This window comes from Budorcas taxicolor, chromosome 18, assembly GCF_023091745.1.
Source record: "Budorcas taxicolor isolate Tak-1 chromosome 18, Takin1.1, whole genome shotgun sequence".
In the NCBI taxonomy this organism is placed as follows: Eukaryota; Metazoa; Chordata; class Mammalia; order Artiodactyla; family Bovidae; genus Budorcas; species Budorcas taxicolor.
In genome coordinates this window covers 67,791,758-67,808,098 of record NC_068927.1, presented here as the reverse complement: position 1 = coordinate 67,808,098, position 16,341 = coordinate 67,791,758, and the positions used below count along the sequence as shown (strand labels likewise).

General features: G+C 54.1%; 1 protein-coding gene across 1 annotated transcript; it reads right to left on the bottom strand.

Moving 5' to 3' along the window:
• Window positions 1-1,427: 1,427 nt before the first annotated feature.
• On the bottom strand, window positions 1,428-14,485 carry LOC128063067 (zinc finger protein 8-like). The gene is made up of 4 exons (XM_052655628.1): window positions 14,326-14,485; window positions 9,032-9,158; window positions 8,644-8,739; window positions 1,428-4,202 (listed from the first exon to the last, which is right to left on the bottom strand). The coding sequence occupies exons 1-4, from the start codon at window positions 14,389-14,391 to the stop codon at window positions 2,845-2,847; spliced, it is 1,647 nt and encodes a 548-aa protein (XP_052511588.1). The 5' UTR covers window positions 14,392-14,485; the 3' UTR covers window positions 1,428-2,844.
• Between the last annotated feature and the right edge of the window lie 1,856 nt (window positions 14,486-16,341).

Below are 16,341 nucleotides of genomic sequence, written 5' to 3'. Positions count from 1 at the left end.
TTCTGAGCCACGTAAATAGGAGGTTATTTGCTAAGAATGAAATGGAAGGTGGTGCAGGCCAAGGCGTGACAACAGAGGCGCTGTGATAATGAGTGTTGACGGAGAAGTCCACAAGACAAGCCCAGAGAGTGACAGGGTGGCAGAGACACACCCGAGGCTCCGAGGCATCCTGCGGAACCTCTGGAGGTGAGCTGCAAGCCTGGCTCCGCTACTGGGGAAATCTACGGGGCGTGACACTGAAGCATCCCAAGAGCAGAACTGGACAAAGGAAAGTTGTGACAGGTCCTGACACTCACTCATCACATCTCAGCAGTGAGTTCTGACGGTCGGTCACTCTGACACTGTGCTTAGAACAGCCACTGCACCGTTCCAGAATACTTCTTCCATTCAACTCGACGCTCTTGACAATCCAGTATTCCTTCTGGGGGATACTTTTCTGGGACAATTTCTACAAGCTGACCTGTGCCGTGGCCAATTTTCCTTCCTTCCAATTGTTGATGTTTATGTTTTGTATTTAACTTTGCGAGGATGCAACTGCAGTGGGAACAGCAAACAAACGAAAGGCAACTGTGCTGTGTAACTGGGGCACACAGGCAGCATCCCAGAGGCCCGGGCTCCTCACTCTTGCATCCGAGGTTAGAAAGCAGGCAGACTAAGTCCTCAAGTTTTTGCATCCTTTCTGCTGAGACACCAGGGACCACACCTTTGAACACAATGTTCTTTATACCAAGAACAGCACAGACAAAGAGCAGGCGGCTTTGATTTCCTCAGGAGTAAAGTTGGAAGAGAGCAAGATGATGAGCCAGGCGAAGTTTCCAGTTGTGGACATGAAAACGGTCATATTACAATGTACGGCATCCTATATAAATAAGCCATTTTCTCAGGCAGCTTGCTTTCCTGGACACTGACAGCTGAAAGAAAGGTCTTTTGAAGGTCAGCAGAGATCCCAGCAAGATGGTAAGCTGTGCTTGAGATGGGGCAGATAAACTTTGAGAACAAAACAGAGTCACATCATTCACAAAGGGCCCTCAGCATAGTCCAGTGGATCTGATGGGCAGGCTTGGGATAGGGACAAAATTTAGGTTATCTTGTTGTTTCCCCCAACATATAAAAGACTAAAAAAGAAAAAGAGGGGAGACCTATAGATTAAGAGAGACCTAAGTCAAGCAAATGCACTGTGTGATTTTTCTTTAGATCATGATTAGAACCAAACAGAAAACAAAATTTATAAGGAAACCAGGAATATCCACTAGATATTTGATGACATAGTAATTACTGTTATTTCTGCTTAGATGGTAATATAGTTTTACTCAAGATTTAATGAAATTAATACTTTTTCCTGCTTCATCACAGACATTCTTAAGTGAAACCATCCCCCCCCACCCCCCCCCCCCCACGCCCTTTACTGAAACGCCAGGGAAGGAAAAATATGGACAGTGACCTCGGGGCAACTTCCTTAATTCTGAGACTCTGGCAGTGTTGCCCAGTGTTGGATTTGCACTATCAGTGTAAACATCAACTTAGTGAAAAAGGCAAATGATAGCTCAGAATGACTATAAAAATGGTTTTTGTCATCATGGGCCATGCTTTTGAGAGATATTTTTAAAAATTGATAAAATGACAAGATTTCTGGTGCTGATGTAAAAATAATCCTATGGCCACAGGGGTGCCAGTGAAAATGTATCAGCACATGGAATGTCCAAAATAAAATGCTAAAATTACTCAGAAAAATAAGTGGATTCTCTTCCCTCACATCAACTACAAATGTTGCAAAACAGTGGAAAAGAATTACTAAAAGAAAATGTGTACATGCTCAAAGATAGCATGTGTTAAAATCAAATGTAAAGGACTGTTAACAAAGCCCTGATTAATCAACTTCCAGAGTCAGGAAAGCTACCTCGTATGCTGGGCAAGGGTACTCCACCTCAAGGCCAGGTGGCTCTTTGGTGACGGGGTTTTGCAGGATGCTCAGCAGCATCCTCGACCTCCCCTACAGGATGCAGCCGCTCCCCTCTGCCAGTCATGACAACCAAAATGTGTCCAGACATCACCAAGTATCTCCTGGGGAACAAAGCCACTCTGAGTGAGACCCTCCATCACAGGCAACATTGCCAATCTAAGGCCATGGTTTCTAACAGCAGCCGTGCCACCCCCAGGGGAAGCTGTGGGATTTCACGGGGGAATCCTTTGTCGCTTGATTTGGGCATGAGTGTGGCTGCCAGGCCTGCTCTGACGACTCTCAAGTGCAGACATGGATCCCAACAGCCATGGGTGTGTCTGCGACTCCTTTCCATAAATAGGAACTGCGGCTTGGGTTGACTCCACATATGAATTCCTGCATGTTTAGAATTTAGACAAAAGCTTCCAGTAACGCAGCTGCATCTGTTTTGTGCAAATCTTTCCCAAGCTTTAGTCACCACTTTGGGATATCACAACCACACAGGCCTCTCCTCATGTGTCTGTGGGTAACCCCATGCACCAGACGGCAAGCCACAGGCAACGCCCCAAGTCTCCAGGCACGATGGTCACCACCACAGGGAGAGGCAGCAACTCAGCCGACGTGACCTACTGACAGTGTCTTTTGCTTTAATTATCCTTTACAAAACGGGGACATATGTGGGTTTTTCAACATTACACACGTGTGTAGGTTCCGTTACCTCTGAATTCATTTCTGAATACTGGGTTTGAGACTCTGGACAATCAGTGATCTCAGGTGTTTGCAAGCACCACTGCCTCAGGAAATCTGAGGGCATTTCTACCCTCAGCCCCCTTCCAGAAAGACACCTTGTGGACGTACCACATTTCTGTACCTGCGGTTCCACAGTCATCCGCCGCGTTCCTTCCCTACGTGGACTCCGTGATGTCAAACAGCACGGACGTGCCCATGGCGGGCTCTTCCACCCCAATAACGCGCACCGGGTTCTTTTCCTGCATGATCTCGTGGAGGTCAAACAGCGCCAGCGCCCTGCCGGCGGGCGGCCCCGCCTTCGTCCCGCCCCCAGGGCTCTCCTCTGCGGGCCCGAGCGGGCACCGCGCGAGGTGCGGGCCGCGGCCGCGGGCCTGCGGGCGCCGGCGGCCGCGGCCCCGCGGCTGCTCTCGGGTGTGCGTGATCTGGTGGCGGATGAGGTGCGAGCTCTGCGTGAAACCCTTGCCGCACTGGCCGCAGCGGAAGGGCCTGTCGCTGCGCGGCGGGCCCTCGCCCGGGCTCAGGGGCTCGGGCCAGGCGGGCGCGGGCGCGAAAAGCAGCCTCTGGCGGCAGTCGTAGGGCCCGTCGCCCGCGTGCTTGCGCTGGTGCTGCGCCAGCGACGAGCTGTGCCGGAAGCCCTTTCCGCAGCGGCTGCACTCGTAGGGCCGCTCGGCCGTGTGCGTCCGCAGGTGCAGGAACAGGCAGGTGGTCCGCGAGAAGGCCTTGCCGCACACGCTGCAGGCGAACGGCTTCTCGCCGGTGTGTGTGCGCCGGTGGCGGCCCAGCGACGAGTTCTGGTTGAAGGCGCGCCCGCAGTCCTGGCAGGCGTAGGGCTTCTCGCCCGTGTGGATGCGCCGGTGCACCGTGAGGTGCGTGCTGTGGCAGAAAGACTTGCCGCACTCGGCGCATTTGTAGGGCTTGTGGCCCGTGTGGATGCGCTCGTGCTGCACCAGCGACGAGTTCTGGCTGAAGGCCTTGCCGCACTCCTTGCACGCGTAGGGCCGCTCGCCCGTGTGGATGCGCCGGTGCACCGTGAGGTGCGCGTTGTGGTTGAAGGACTTCCCGCAGTCTGCGCACTTGTAGGGCTTGTCGGGCGCGGGGCCACGCGCCAGCTCCGCCTCCAGAACAGGACGCGCCGCAGCGGACGCCTCGCCGCGCTCGTGGCGGTCGCGCGGCTGTGCTGCCGGGGAGCCCGTCTCCTCACGGGCGGCGCCAGGGCTCCGCGCCGAGCTCGCACCCCGAGATTCCGGCACACACGCACGCTCCAGCCTGGAGACCTCCGGCAGCGGACCGGGGCTCTCCCCAAGTCTGAGACTTCCGTCCTGAACGGGGGCTTCCTGGAGTCGCCGCCAATGACCCTGGTCCTGCTCAGACCCCCTGACCCGGCCCGCCCGTTCCCAGTCTTCCCCCGACGTGGCGCGACGCGGCGCCTTCCCCAGGAAGCCTTCCTGCCCCTTCTCCTCAGGAAGGCCCTGCTCCCGGGCCGGTGGTCGACCCTCCGGTCCAGCTTCCTGGCCTGAAAGAAAACCGAAGAGCTGTGAGGGGCCGATGGACACACCCCGGGACGGTGTCCTGCCTCCCAGTTCCACTCACACTGACCGCAGCGCTCTGTCTGCAAACAAAGCTTCCCTCACTCATTCTTTCAACAAAAACTTTTGGAGCACCCGTCATGGGCCAGATACTGGCCTAGATCAGGAGCTAGCCAAAGGCAGCCCCCAAGCTAACGATGCTAACGGGCGGACGCTGAAGCAGTCAGGTGTCTCTGTCAGTCACAGAGGGGCTGCTGGCAGGCGATTTTGTGGGTGACACGTAGTCCACTCATCAGCTGGCTTTAAAAACCTCAGCCCTGGGAGATGACGCTGGGTTAGCTGGGCGGGTCAGGAGCAGTCCCCTCAAGCTTTACAAACAGGAGGAGGTAGAAGGGAGAGGCTGGGCAGGGGGCCTGAGCCAGGGAAGCTGAGGCAGCCGTCAGCCTGCAAGGACACGGGGACTTCTGTCCAATGACCACGCGGAACTGGACTCTGCCAACAACCTGCCTGCGTCCAGAGGCACAGCCTTCCTGAGCCTCCCAGGAAGTCTGCCATCTCCACTCCCAGCCCACTGACACCCTGCCTTTGGCCTTGTGGGGGCCGCGGCAATAAACCAGTTGGGTCTGACAGAACTGAGAGATAATACGTTGCCTTAAACCTCTGTGTGTGTGGCAATTTGCTACAACGATGATAGAAAACAAATACGGAGATTGAACATCGCCCACAAAGCCTAAAATACTGTCTGGCCTGAGGTGCTGGGGATAAAGCAGTGACTGAAGGACAGAAAGCCCTGCTGGGGAGGCAGACACAAAGCACAGGAGGCGGCGGCTCCGGGGGACGAGGAGCTGTTTCAAACCCGGGTGTGACACGTCAGATTCCATGTGGAGGTGCCCTCTCACCTGTGGGACACCTGGCGAGGAGCAGCCCCTGGTCCCGGATCCTCCCGAAGCCGAATCGCCCCTCAGGCAGGCAAGGCGCTCCCTCCTCCCAGCACAGGGACGCACCACTCTACCAACTGACTACACGCTCAGCCCCTGCACACACCTATTCCCGGGAAGGCAGGGTAGCTTCCGGAGGCTGCAGGGGTGGGTTTCCTGGTGGCTCCAGAAGCGCCTACGGGCCCTGGCCCTCCCCCTCACCTCCAGAGCCAGCAGCGGAGCATCGGGCAATCCCTCTCTGACATCTCCCGTCCTCATCCTGCCTCCCTCACAAGAGGGCTGCTGCGAGGTCACAGGCTGGCCCAGCAATCCAACAGATGGGCTCTGGGATTAGGACGTGGACGTCTTCGGGGCCAGCGGGCCTGCCCACCCCCAGCTCGAACCTCCTGACCTGCTGCAATTCTGGCCACGGCAAACTCTGTGTTCATGCACTCAGGGCCCACCTCACCACATCAGAATGTCCACAGGCAGCTCCCAGAGCTGACAGGAAGCAGGTTCTCAAACCAGCCTCAGATGCAAGGCAGTGCGGGAGCGCTGGCCGGGGAGAGGGGCTGGAGGGGCTCAGGATGGCCTGGCAGCCAGCACATCTCCTCACCTCCAGACCCCAGACTGAGCTCCACGCACAGCACCCAGACCAGGTCTTCTAAAACACGAGTCAGCCCTCGCAAAAGCTTGTACAGCAACGTTCACAGCAGCACTATCCAACAGAATCAAAAAGTAGAAACAACCCAATGTGGTCCACCAACCAAATGTGGTCCACCCATCAAATGTGGTCCATCCACACAGTGGAATATGATTCAGTGATGGAAAGGAATGAACTACTGAAACAAAGCACAACATGACTGAATCTTGAAAACATGATGCTCCTTGAAAGAAGCTGCTGCTGCTAAGTCACTTCAGTCGTGTCCGACTCTGTGCGACCCCACAGACAGGAGCCCACTGTCCCTGGGATTCTCCAGGCAAGAACACTGGCGTGGGTTGCCATTTCCTTCTCCAATGCATGAAAGTGAAAAGCGAAAGTGAAGTTGCTCAGACGTGCCCGACTCTTCGTGACCCCATGGACTGCAGCCTACCAGGCTCCTCCATCCATGGGATTTTCCAGGCAAGAGTACTGGAGTGGGGTGCCATTGCCTTCTCCGTTGAAAGAAGCTAGACACACACAGACTATTACGTACTAAAGTAAGTTACAAGGATATTCTGCACAACAGAGGGTATTTACCCAATGTTTTATAACTGTAAGGGAAGTGTAGCCTTTAAAAACTGACTCACTACACTGTATACCTGTGTTTACATAATGTCGCACATCAACTACATTCCAAGAAAAAATGAAAGCCAGACACCGAAGGCCATGTTAGAAGACGCCACTTAAATGGAACATCCAGAGAATGCAAATTCCCTGACAGAAAGTGGATTAGTGACTGCCAGGGGCTGGGTGGGATGAGGTGATGAGCGACTACTGTCATTTAAAGAGAGATATGTATGTGGTCTTCATCCCTGGGCCCCGGCACCCAGCTCCTAAAAGCCCTGCAATTTCCTTAGTGAGAGAGGTCAGGACTGTCCTTTGCTAACTGTAGCAAATTCCCCTCAACCATGAGTTTATGCTGAGAGGTGACTCTTGACGGGCCCTCGACAGCTTCAGGATGGGATGCTTTACCCTCCCCCGACACCTGCCTTTTCATGTATACCCTTTTATACTATCATTTATGAAGCACAGTAAATAGAAGCGGTGATTTCCTGAGTTCTGGGAGCTGTTACAGCTCACTACCGAACCGAAGGGGGGCCGCGGGAACCCCGGGTTTACAGCCAGTCAGCCGAAGGATGGGAGGCCGACTTGGGGCCCGTGTCTGAGGAGGGGCCAGTCTAACAGGCCTGCGTTCCTAAGCTGCGAGGTCTGCACCAACTCCAGGGAGGCGGGTCAGAACTGGACTGAACTGTTGCGACACCCATCTAGTGCCTGCAGAGTTGGACGATCGGTTGCTGACGTGGAAAACTCCACGTATTTGGCATCAAGAGTCTTCTATGGGTAGAAACAAGCCAGGGTACCTCTAGTGGGTGATTTCTGGGGAGCTGCAAGGTTCTGGAGCTACACAGTGGTGATGGATGGACAATCCATGAACGGGAGAACCGTACACTTTACATGGGTCAATTTTATGGCAAGCTTGGGACCGGGCAGCTAGAAGGGAGCTGGCCAGATGGGTGAGAGCTACCTCAGAGCCTGGGGGAAGGAAGGCTACTGTCTGGGGCTGCAGATAAATAGGCTCCACGGCCAGAGCAGACGGCGTGCTTGGCAGTCCCGTCCTGGGCGGGGGCCACGCCGTGTGTGGAGGGACCACAGGCTGCCTGCGGATGGTGTCAGGGGGAGCGGACGGTGGGTCCAGCTGCTTATGTTTCCCGTGGCCAGAGCCCACGTCCTTCGAACGTAGTCAGCGTGCCAACACACCGGCCCAGGGACTGACGGCAAGCCGACCCCACCCCAGTCCCCGAGCAGCAGGGCTGTCCCCCTCCTCAACAACATCTGGAGCTGGAGAAAGGCGACAAATACGACTGGCGCCACGCTTCCCAGCTCCCTCAGCACTTGCGTGGAGCACGGATGTGGCGTCCAAAGCTGCTGCAGCCGCACCCAGCCCAGGGAAAGGCCAGGAGAACTGGGAACACCAGCCCCGGCGGCGCGGGAATGCCGAGCCAGCGCTGGCACGATGCCCCCGGCTCTGCCTCGTGAGGGGCCCGCCGCTCCTGTGGTGACGGCACTGGGCCGGCTCGCAGGGACTCACGGCTCCCACGAGAACAGAAGCGCGCACGGCACAAGTGCACAGACTGTGGACATGCAAGAATGAAACGGAGAAGGTGAAGGGCAGGTTCACACTCAGAAATGATCCCACGGGAAGGACACGCCACACGCTGCTGGGAAAGGAGGAAGTGCTGGACTCTGGCCGCTCGAGCAGAGCCGGCGTCTCTGAGCTCAGAGAAGGGGGGCATGGGTGAGGGGAGCCCAGAGCACCAGGAGCACTGCAGGCAGGGGTGAAGGACGGGGCCCAGGCCCCTGTGGAGAGAGGGCTCCAGCGTCCCTCTCCGGAGGGGAGGCAGCTGTCCCAGGAGGACCAGCTCTCAAGGCTGGCCTCTGGCTTGGTCGGGGAACTTGGATTTGGGGGCACTGCCCCGAACCAAACTAGGAAAAGAGACTCACTGTGGCTTAGGGCGAACACCTGCTTTCTCCTGGGAGCCTGGGTCTTGGTCTGTGCCAGGTGGAGGAGGCCCGCATGACCAGACCCCAATCAGCCCCTGGCCCAGAGCCTACACAAGCCTGCCTAGTAGCCAACACTTCCCATGAACTGTTACAGCGTACTGCCGGGGGACTGAAGGGGCCCGGGGGGGATCTGGCCCCCTGACTGGCCTCTTCCCTTTGCTGACTTTCCTCTGGGGACCCCGACACATCACCCCTCCCAAGGGGCACAGCCACTCCCATCAGCGCTCCCCCTCGGCGGGCTCTCACCTGGACGGCAGCCCTGGGCGAGTCCTCTCTCCGCCACCCACAGCTCAGCCCCTTGCTCCAGCTGGGAGATGACGTCTGGTTTGGGAAGCTCAGGCCCTGGAAACAGAGGAAGACAAAGGCAGTGTGGGTCTGCTCTGGAGAAGATGAGAACCAGTCCAGGCTCCAGACCGAGGCTCCTGACCATCAGGGGCCGGGGCGCCACAAAAGGTTCTGCATCAGGACACTCAAGGGCAGAGTCTACAACCCACATGTCCCACAGGAGTGAGAATTCAAGCTCCGTGGTCTCCAGCCCGAGGTCAGCTTGTCTCACGAGAGGCCCGGCAACCCATAACCCATGAAGAGTGAGTCAGCGCAGGAATCTGGTCAGCAGCGGGGGAAGCAGCCTCACCCACGGAGAGCAGATGCCCAAAGGTCTCCAGCATCACGTCTCGATACAGGGTCCTCTGGGCCGGGCCCAGCTGCCCCCACTCCTCCTGGGTGAAGTCCACGGCCACGTCCCGGAAAGTCACCGGCTCCTGAAATATCACACATGCTCCATCACCCGGACTGTCCCCATCAGTGTCCTCAGGATTAGGAGGAGGGGTGGGGAAAATAAAGACAAGCAGGCCAGTGTCCAGGGAGCGCGTCCCGAGCAACGGAGTCAGGTTTCCCGGGCATTGCTGGGCTCCCGCCTGGGGTGGGCTGTCGGCCAGGACGCGAGAAGGCATCTGGGCAAGAGCAAAGCCAACCAGCCCACAGCCAACCGTGGACAGGCACAGGTGCTGACAGAGACCAGTCTAAACTGCTGACAGGCAGATTCGTGAGCCAAAGAAACAGCGACTGTTGTGTCTAAGCCCCCACACGTTGGGATAGTCTGTTATGCAAAAATGGCTAACTGACACACTAAGAAATCCTCAGAGTCAAAGCAAGGCTTATCCTCCTCCCCGAAAAGAGGGGTGTGCAGCTGGAGTTAGAAATTCACTGCCCCCCAGACACTAGGCAGGCTCACAAGTGACTGAAGCGGTTCACGTAAGGGCCTGTGAGGGTACTTAACCTATGAGAGGTGGCACACGAAGTGATGGTAACACGCGCCCTTTCTGAAGGGGTAGCTCGGACTCAGAACCAATCAACTGTGGCGAAATACAGGCCTCACGTGGTCAGAAATGTCCAGTCTCTGGTAAGAAACTGAAAATTAGGCCACATTTTATGAGGGGAAAACTTTTAGTCCCATGTAAAAGAATAAAGTTAAGTCTCCTATCTCACGCCATATATAAAATTTAACTCAAATGCATCAAAGGCATAAATACAAGAGTTAAAACTATTAACCTCTTAGAAGAAAACATATGACTAAATTTTTATAACTGTATCTCACAAAGGATTCGTAGCTATAACAGAAAAAAAAAACAAGCAATAAAGTAAAAAAAAAAATAAGTAAACTGGACTTCATAAAAATTAAAACCTTTTTTGTTTCTAAGGGACATTAACAAGAAAGTGAAAAGACACTGGTATGATGGGAGGTGACGACTGCAGATCATCCCTCTCTTAAGCGACTTGTATTCCGAAGATACAGAGAACTCTTAAGACTCAACAATGAAGACAATCCAATAAATAAGCAAAGACTCTAAATAGGTATTTCTTCAAGAAGATATAAAAGAAAATAAACAATCAGCTAATAAGCACCTGAAAAGATGTTCAAGGTCATTCACCACCAGGGAAATGCAAGCAAAATCACATACAAAAGACTTCAATTTTCAGGTGGTATTTCCTTTAAGAAAAACCACAATTAGATTTTTAAATATCTAAGACATCATAGTACAGGTGGCATGTGGTTCGACCAAAAATTATGCAGCAAAGCTACAGAACCCTTTGGTTGGGACCAAAGTCTCTGCTCGTGTCCCCGCGTCCTCGCCTCCCACTCTGACGGTCCTCCAGCCCTGAAAGCACGGTCACTGTGCCTCTGGCCGCCATGACCTGCCCTGCGTGCAGCGCCAGTGACCGTGCTGGGCCCGCTGCGGGCTGGCTGTCTAGGCCACAGACCTCTCACTGACATCCCATGAGTCCTGCATGTCTCCTCGCAGAAGCCCAGCAGAAGCCCACTCCTCGCTGTCTTTGAGCCTCCCCGTTGCTTCACTGCAGACCCCTGCAGCCCTCCTCCTGCTCTGCACTGCGGGGCCCGGCGGGATGGGCTTTGTCAGACGTGCTCCCTCCATACATCCTCCCCAGCTCAGCAGGCTGCCCTGGCATCAGCCAGCACCCAGTCACTGGACTCCGCCCTGGGCGTTAGCCTGCTCTCAGCATCTCTTACTCCCACCCGGCAATGCCTGAATGCGTTTTCCAAGCCCACGCCACTCCTGCTTAAAGCGATTCAAACAGCTCCTTCCTTTCGATGAAGGGTGACCCCCTTTAGCCTGGCTATGGGTAGCTGAAAAACGGCCCCTACAGATACTCAGGTCCTAGTTCTTGGAACCTGTGAATATGATCATAAATGGCAAAAGGGACTCTGTGGAGGTGTTAATCACATCCCTTAATGGGTTTGAAACCCATTTAAAACCCTTAAGGGGTTTTAAAAATAGGGAGATGATCCTGGAATACCGAGGTGGTCCTTACATTCAATCACAAATGTCCTTCTGAAGGGAAGGTATTGGGAGACGGAACTACAGGAGGCAGAAGATAATGTGACCACTAAAGCAAAATGAAGGTGGACAAAGGGCCATGAGCCGAAAATGCAAAGTCTATGGCTCTGATAGGTGACAAAGGCAATGCAAGGCCAGCGGAGAGCCTGACCTCAGGCCCTGACCTCAGGGAACGTGATTCCAGACTCCTGACCTCTGGAACCCCAAGAATCAACAGATTAATATAGATTTCAAACCTTCACATGCGTAATAATCTGTTGTGGCAGCCAAAGGATGCTAACACACTGGACCTCAAAGCCCTCTGCTTCCGGTCCTCGGCTCCCGTGGTGGCAGGCCTCCAAGATGGACCGCAGTGGTCCCCAGCCCCCGTGCAGCCTCCTCCTATACTGAGCAGATCTGACTTACGTAACTGATACGATAATTCAGAGAGTGAATTCTGAGCCCAGGTCACAAGACACTGTGGCTTCCACCGAGCCTTCTCTTGGGTCACTCCCTTTGTGGGAAGCTGGGCGCCATGTTGTAAGAGCGCCCAGACAGCTCCAGAGAGAGTCCCACATCAGAAGGGAGAGAGGCCTCCTGCCAACTGTCATGAATGAGCCGTCCTAGGAGTGGACCCTCCAGCCCCGGTCAAGTCTTAGGTGACAGCAGGCCAGGCTGACATCTTAACTGTCACGAACCCAGGCCAGACCCACCAGCAAAGTCACTACAGGATCCCTCTCATCGGAAACTGAGGTAGAATTTATTGTTGTTTTAGGCCACTGTGTTTTTCATTATTTGTTACACAGCAACAGATAACAAACACAATCTCTCTCAAGCCTCTCACTGCTGACAGATTCTCTCCTTGACCGAACTTTAGTCTGGCTCACAACCCTCTTCCCAAATAAGCTTTGACCTTTGGGCTTCTGTGTCCATTTCTGCATCATTCAGGTTTACCAAAAATCCGGTCCCATTGGTTTCTTGGGTCCCATTGGTCCCAAGAATCCTACCCTCCATACCTGATCACTCTTGATATCTCTTCAAAGTCCTCATCCCCCACAGCCCTCCAAGTAACATCCCATCATTTGGCCTGATTCAGCAAGAACCCTGTTTTAGGTCAGTTTAGCAAGATATGCAGATGACACCACTCTAATGGCAGAAAGTAAAGAGGAACTAAGGAGTCTCTTGATGAGGGTGAAAGAGGAGAGTGAAAAAGCTGACTTAAAACTCAACATTCAGAAAACGAAGATCATGGCATCTGGTCCCATCACTTCATGGCAAACAGATGGGGAAACAATGGAAACGGTGACAAACTTTATTTTCTTGGGCTCCAAAATCACTGCAGAGGGTGACTGCAACCATGAAATTTTTAAAAGACGCTTCCTCCCTCAAAGGAAAGCTATGACAAACCTAGACAGCACATTAAAAAGCAGAGACATCACTTTACCAACCAAGGTCCATATAGTTAAGTGAAAGTATTAGTCACTCAGCCATGTCCAATTCTTTGTGATCCCATGGACTGTAGCCCACCAGGCTCCTCTGTCCGGAATTCTCTTGAATTCTCTCAGGAATTTCTCTTGCCTGGATCAGGCAAGAATACTGGACCGGGTTGCCGTTTCCTTCTCCAGGGGATCTTCCCCACTCGGAGATGGAACCTGGATCTCCTGCATTGAGAACAGACTCTTTACCAGTAGTCATGTATGGATGTACAGTTGGACCATAAAGAAGGCTGAGCGCCAAAGAACTGATGCTTTCGAATTGCGGTGCTGGAGCAGACTCTTGAGAGTCCTGTGGACTGCAAGGAAACCTAACCAGTCATCCTAAAGGAAACCAACCCTGAATATTCATTGGAAGAACTGATACTGAAGCTCCCAATACTTTGGCCACCTGATTCAAAGAGCCAACTCATTGGAAAAGACCCTGATGCTGGGAAAGATTGAAGACAGGAGGAAAAGGGGATGACAGAGGATGAGATGGTTGGATGGCATCACCAACTCAATGGACATGAGTTTGAGCAAACTCTGGGAGATACTGAAGGTCAGGGAAGCCTGGCATGGTGCAGTCCATGGGGTCGCAAAGAGTCAGACAACAACCAAAAATTACCTCTACCCCTACTATAAAAATACCCACGTTTGCTTGTTGTATTCACAATTGAGCCCAGTTCTATACTGAAGTCTCTTTCCCCCTATTGCAACTGTCTCCAAAGAAAACCTGTTTTTACTGCTTTAACTATGGCCCAGCTCTGATACTCTTTGACACTGCTCACTTCCTGCCCCTTCTCCAGGATCCACAGCAAAAGCAAACAAAAACGTGGTTGCATCTCCTACACATTTGCAACAGTCTCTGAACACTATGCACACCTAGGATTATCAACAGTCTCACTTTGCATACCAAATAAATGCAAAAGCCGGTAGGCAAGGACAGAAGGACAGAAAGTCTGGAACTTAAGGAATTATACATTTCTTTCGGTTCCTGCCACGTGGAGTCAGCACTATATGGAGAACACCGGCAGCAGCCACTTTGTCTAGAAGGGCCGGAGCTTTCAAACAGGCGCCTTCCCAGATGCCCTTGGAGACTGCTCTGAACTGAGTCCCCGACAGCCCGGCAGGGGTCAGACCCTGATAGTCGCTCCCGCCCCAATAACGCGGTGTGTCCTTACCCAGGAGGTGGTGCCCGGGGTTTCGGGGAGCGGGACTCTGGGTGGGTGTCGGCTGACTCCACACGTTTAAGCATCTCTACTCCAGTTTCTAAGACCCATCCTCACGGTGGACAGCCTTCGGGGCGAGGGGCAGGGTATCGGCGGGGGGCCAGCCTGGTGCTCGGGAACGAACCCAAATCCTTTCCCTGAACGGAAAGGCCGGAGGACTCGCGGAGCACGCGCACTCGGGGACGGGCGGGCCCGGGTTCGAATCCAGACGCCACCCCTCACCAGCTGGGCATGTCAGCGTACCCCAACCTGGGCTTCAGTCTCCCCGTCTGTGCAGAGGATAAGGCCCGACCCTGCCCACCGTGCGCTGTGAGGGCTAAAGGGGTAATACCCGGCCCGAGGCCCGCTGCCATCGTTGTTTCTGTTACTATGATTGTTCCGCCGTACCTGGAGCCGTTCTGCCGGCGGCCCCGTAGCCATCGCCAGTGCCGCCGCTTCCTCCTCGGGGTCCATCCTAGGCTGACAGGTAGAGGACTGGTGCCCGAGGCGACCCTGAACACGAGGGCCGTCCCCGCCACGAGAACCGCAAGACTCACAGCCTGCTGGACAATGGCGGCCGCGCCGGGGACACCGCAACTGCAAATCCCAGAAGGCCGTGCGGCACGCCGCAGCCCCGGCCAATGAAAGCTTTCGTTCGTCAAGCCTTCACCCAATGGGAGCCCGTTGGCTTCGGGCCAATGGGAGCTTCCTCCCTGTTGCCCTGCGGCCAGTGGGAGCCTCCATGCTCCGGCCTCCAGGCACCGCAGGCGCTCACCGCGCAGAGCCGCGGGCCTGAGTGGGCGGGGTTTCTCTGCTCGTCGCTGCTGTGCTGCGGCTCGTCGTCATGGGGAAGTCCTTCTCCCAGGCCAGCCGTTCCGCAGCCTTCGCCCTCGCAGCCCCGCCTCCAAATGCCAGTCTGCACCCCAGGTCCCCTCCTCCAAATGCAGTCTGCGCCCCGCGGCCCCTCTTCCAAATGCCAGTCTGCAACCTGGATTGCCACAGCCCTTGAAACCCGGGGTCTGCTCTTCCTAGCCGGAAACACGGAGGAGGAGGGCTGGGGCTTTCCTAGTTTCTTTCTGGATTGTATACTGTCGTTGTGCTCAAAATATTTCTATGCTTCAGAATAACACGAACGTTTAAACGTTTGTTACTGGAAACGTTTTGAGGAGCAGTTGCAGAGCTCGAGATCTGAAAGCTGATCTTGTTCTGTTTCTCGATTGGGGGTGTTCACTCCCTTGCCATGGGTCATATCCCTGAGTTTGTTAGAGTCTGTTAAAAAATTACTAGAAAAGAAGGAAAAAGCAGATGTTCACCAGGATGCAATCAAATAAGAATATTTACTTGACCATTTACTGTATGCTAGGAACCAGGCATACCAAGCAGAGGACAGAGACCAGGATGCAACCAAATGAGAGTATTTACTTGCCCATTTACTGTGTGCTAGGAGCCAGGCATAGCAAGCAGAGAACAGAGGTACTTGCCTGCCCTCGCAGTGGTGCTGGTGTAGAGGGGAGAGACAGACAATAAAGCACAAACATGGCAAAGGGGTGAACAGCCACGGTCACTGCGGGGATGGGGCAGGCGGCCTCCAAGGGGCCTGAAGTTTCTGCACTCTCTCCCGCTCCTCTCTTTTCTGCCCTTGAATCTCCGCTCCTCCAGTGACCCCTCTGCTCTTTGCTGGGCATCCTCCCTGCAACCCTATCTGGGGCCCAAACCCAAAAGGTCTGCAGTACCAGGAGGAGCATGTGGTCAAGCATCTTCCTTCACCACAGCAGGTGCCTATGGAAAGCACAAATCAGGCAGCCTCCAAGGAGACCAAATCTGCCCTCTATCAGGAACCCGGCAACATTTCCTGGCAGTATCCCTTTCTCTACAGTCACGGACTGATGAAACGTTAGATGGCATCACTGCCTCAATGGACATGAATTTGAGCAAACGCTGGGAGATAGTGGAGGATGGAGGAGACTGCCGTGCTGCAATCCATGGGGTTGCAGAGTCGGACATGACTGGTGACTGAATAGTCACTGACTTTTCTCCTGGTCCTGTTGAATCTTGGATGCATGATGTTTTCCTATTACTTGGACTGTTTCTTTTCTATTACTTGTAGTTTTGTTTTCTTCTTTATTATAAGTGTTCGTCTCTCAGTCGTGTCCAACTCTTTGCCCCAGGGGGATGGTAGCCTGCCAGGCTCCTCTGTCCATGGAATTCTCCAGACAAGGATACTAGAGTGAGTAACCATTAATTTCCAGGGGATCTTCCTGACCCAGGAATCAAACCCAGGCCTCCTGCATAACAGGCAGGTTCTTTACCATGGGTTTTGTCTATTTAAGTAGTTCTCAAAGTGTGGACTAGGGACAACTTGGGAGATTCCTGAGATCCTTTCTATGAGTCAGTGAGTTCCAAACTAAGTTCGTAATAATACTT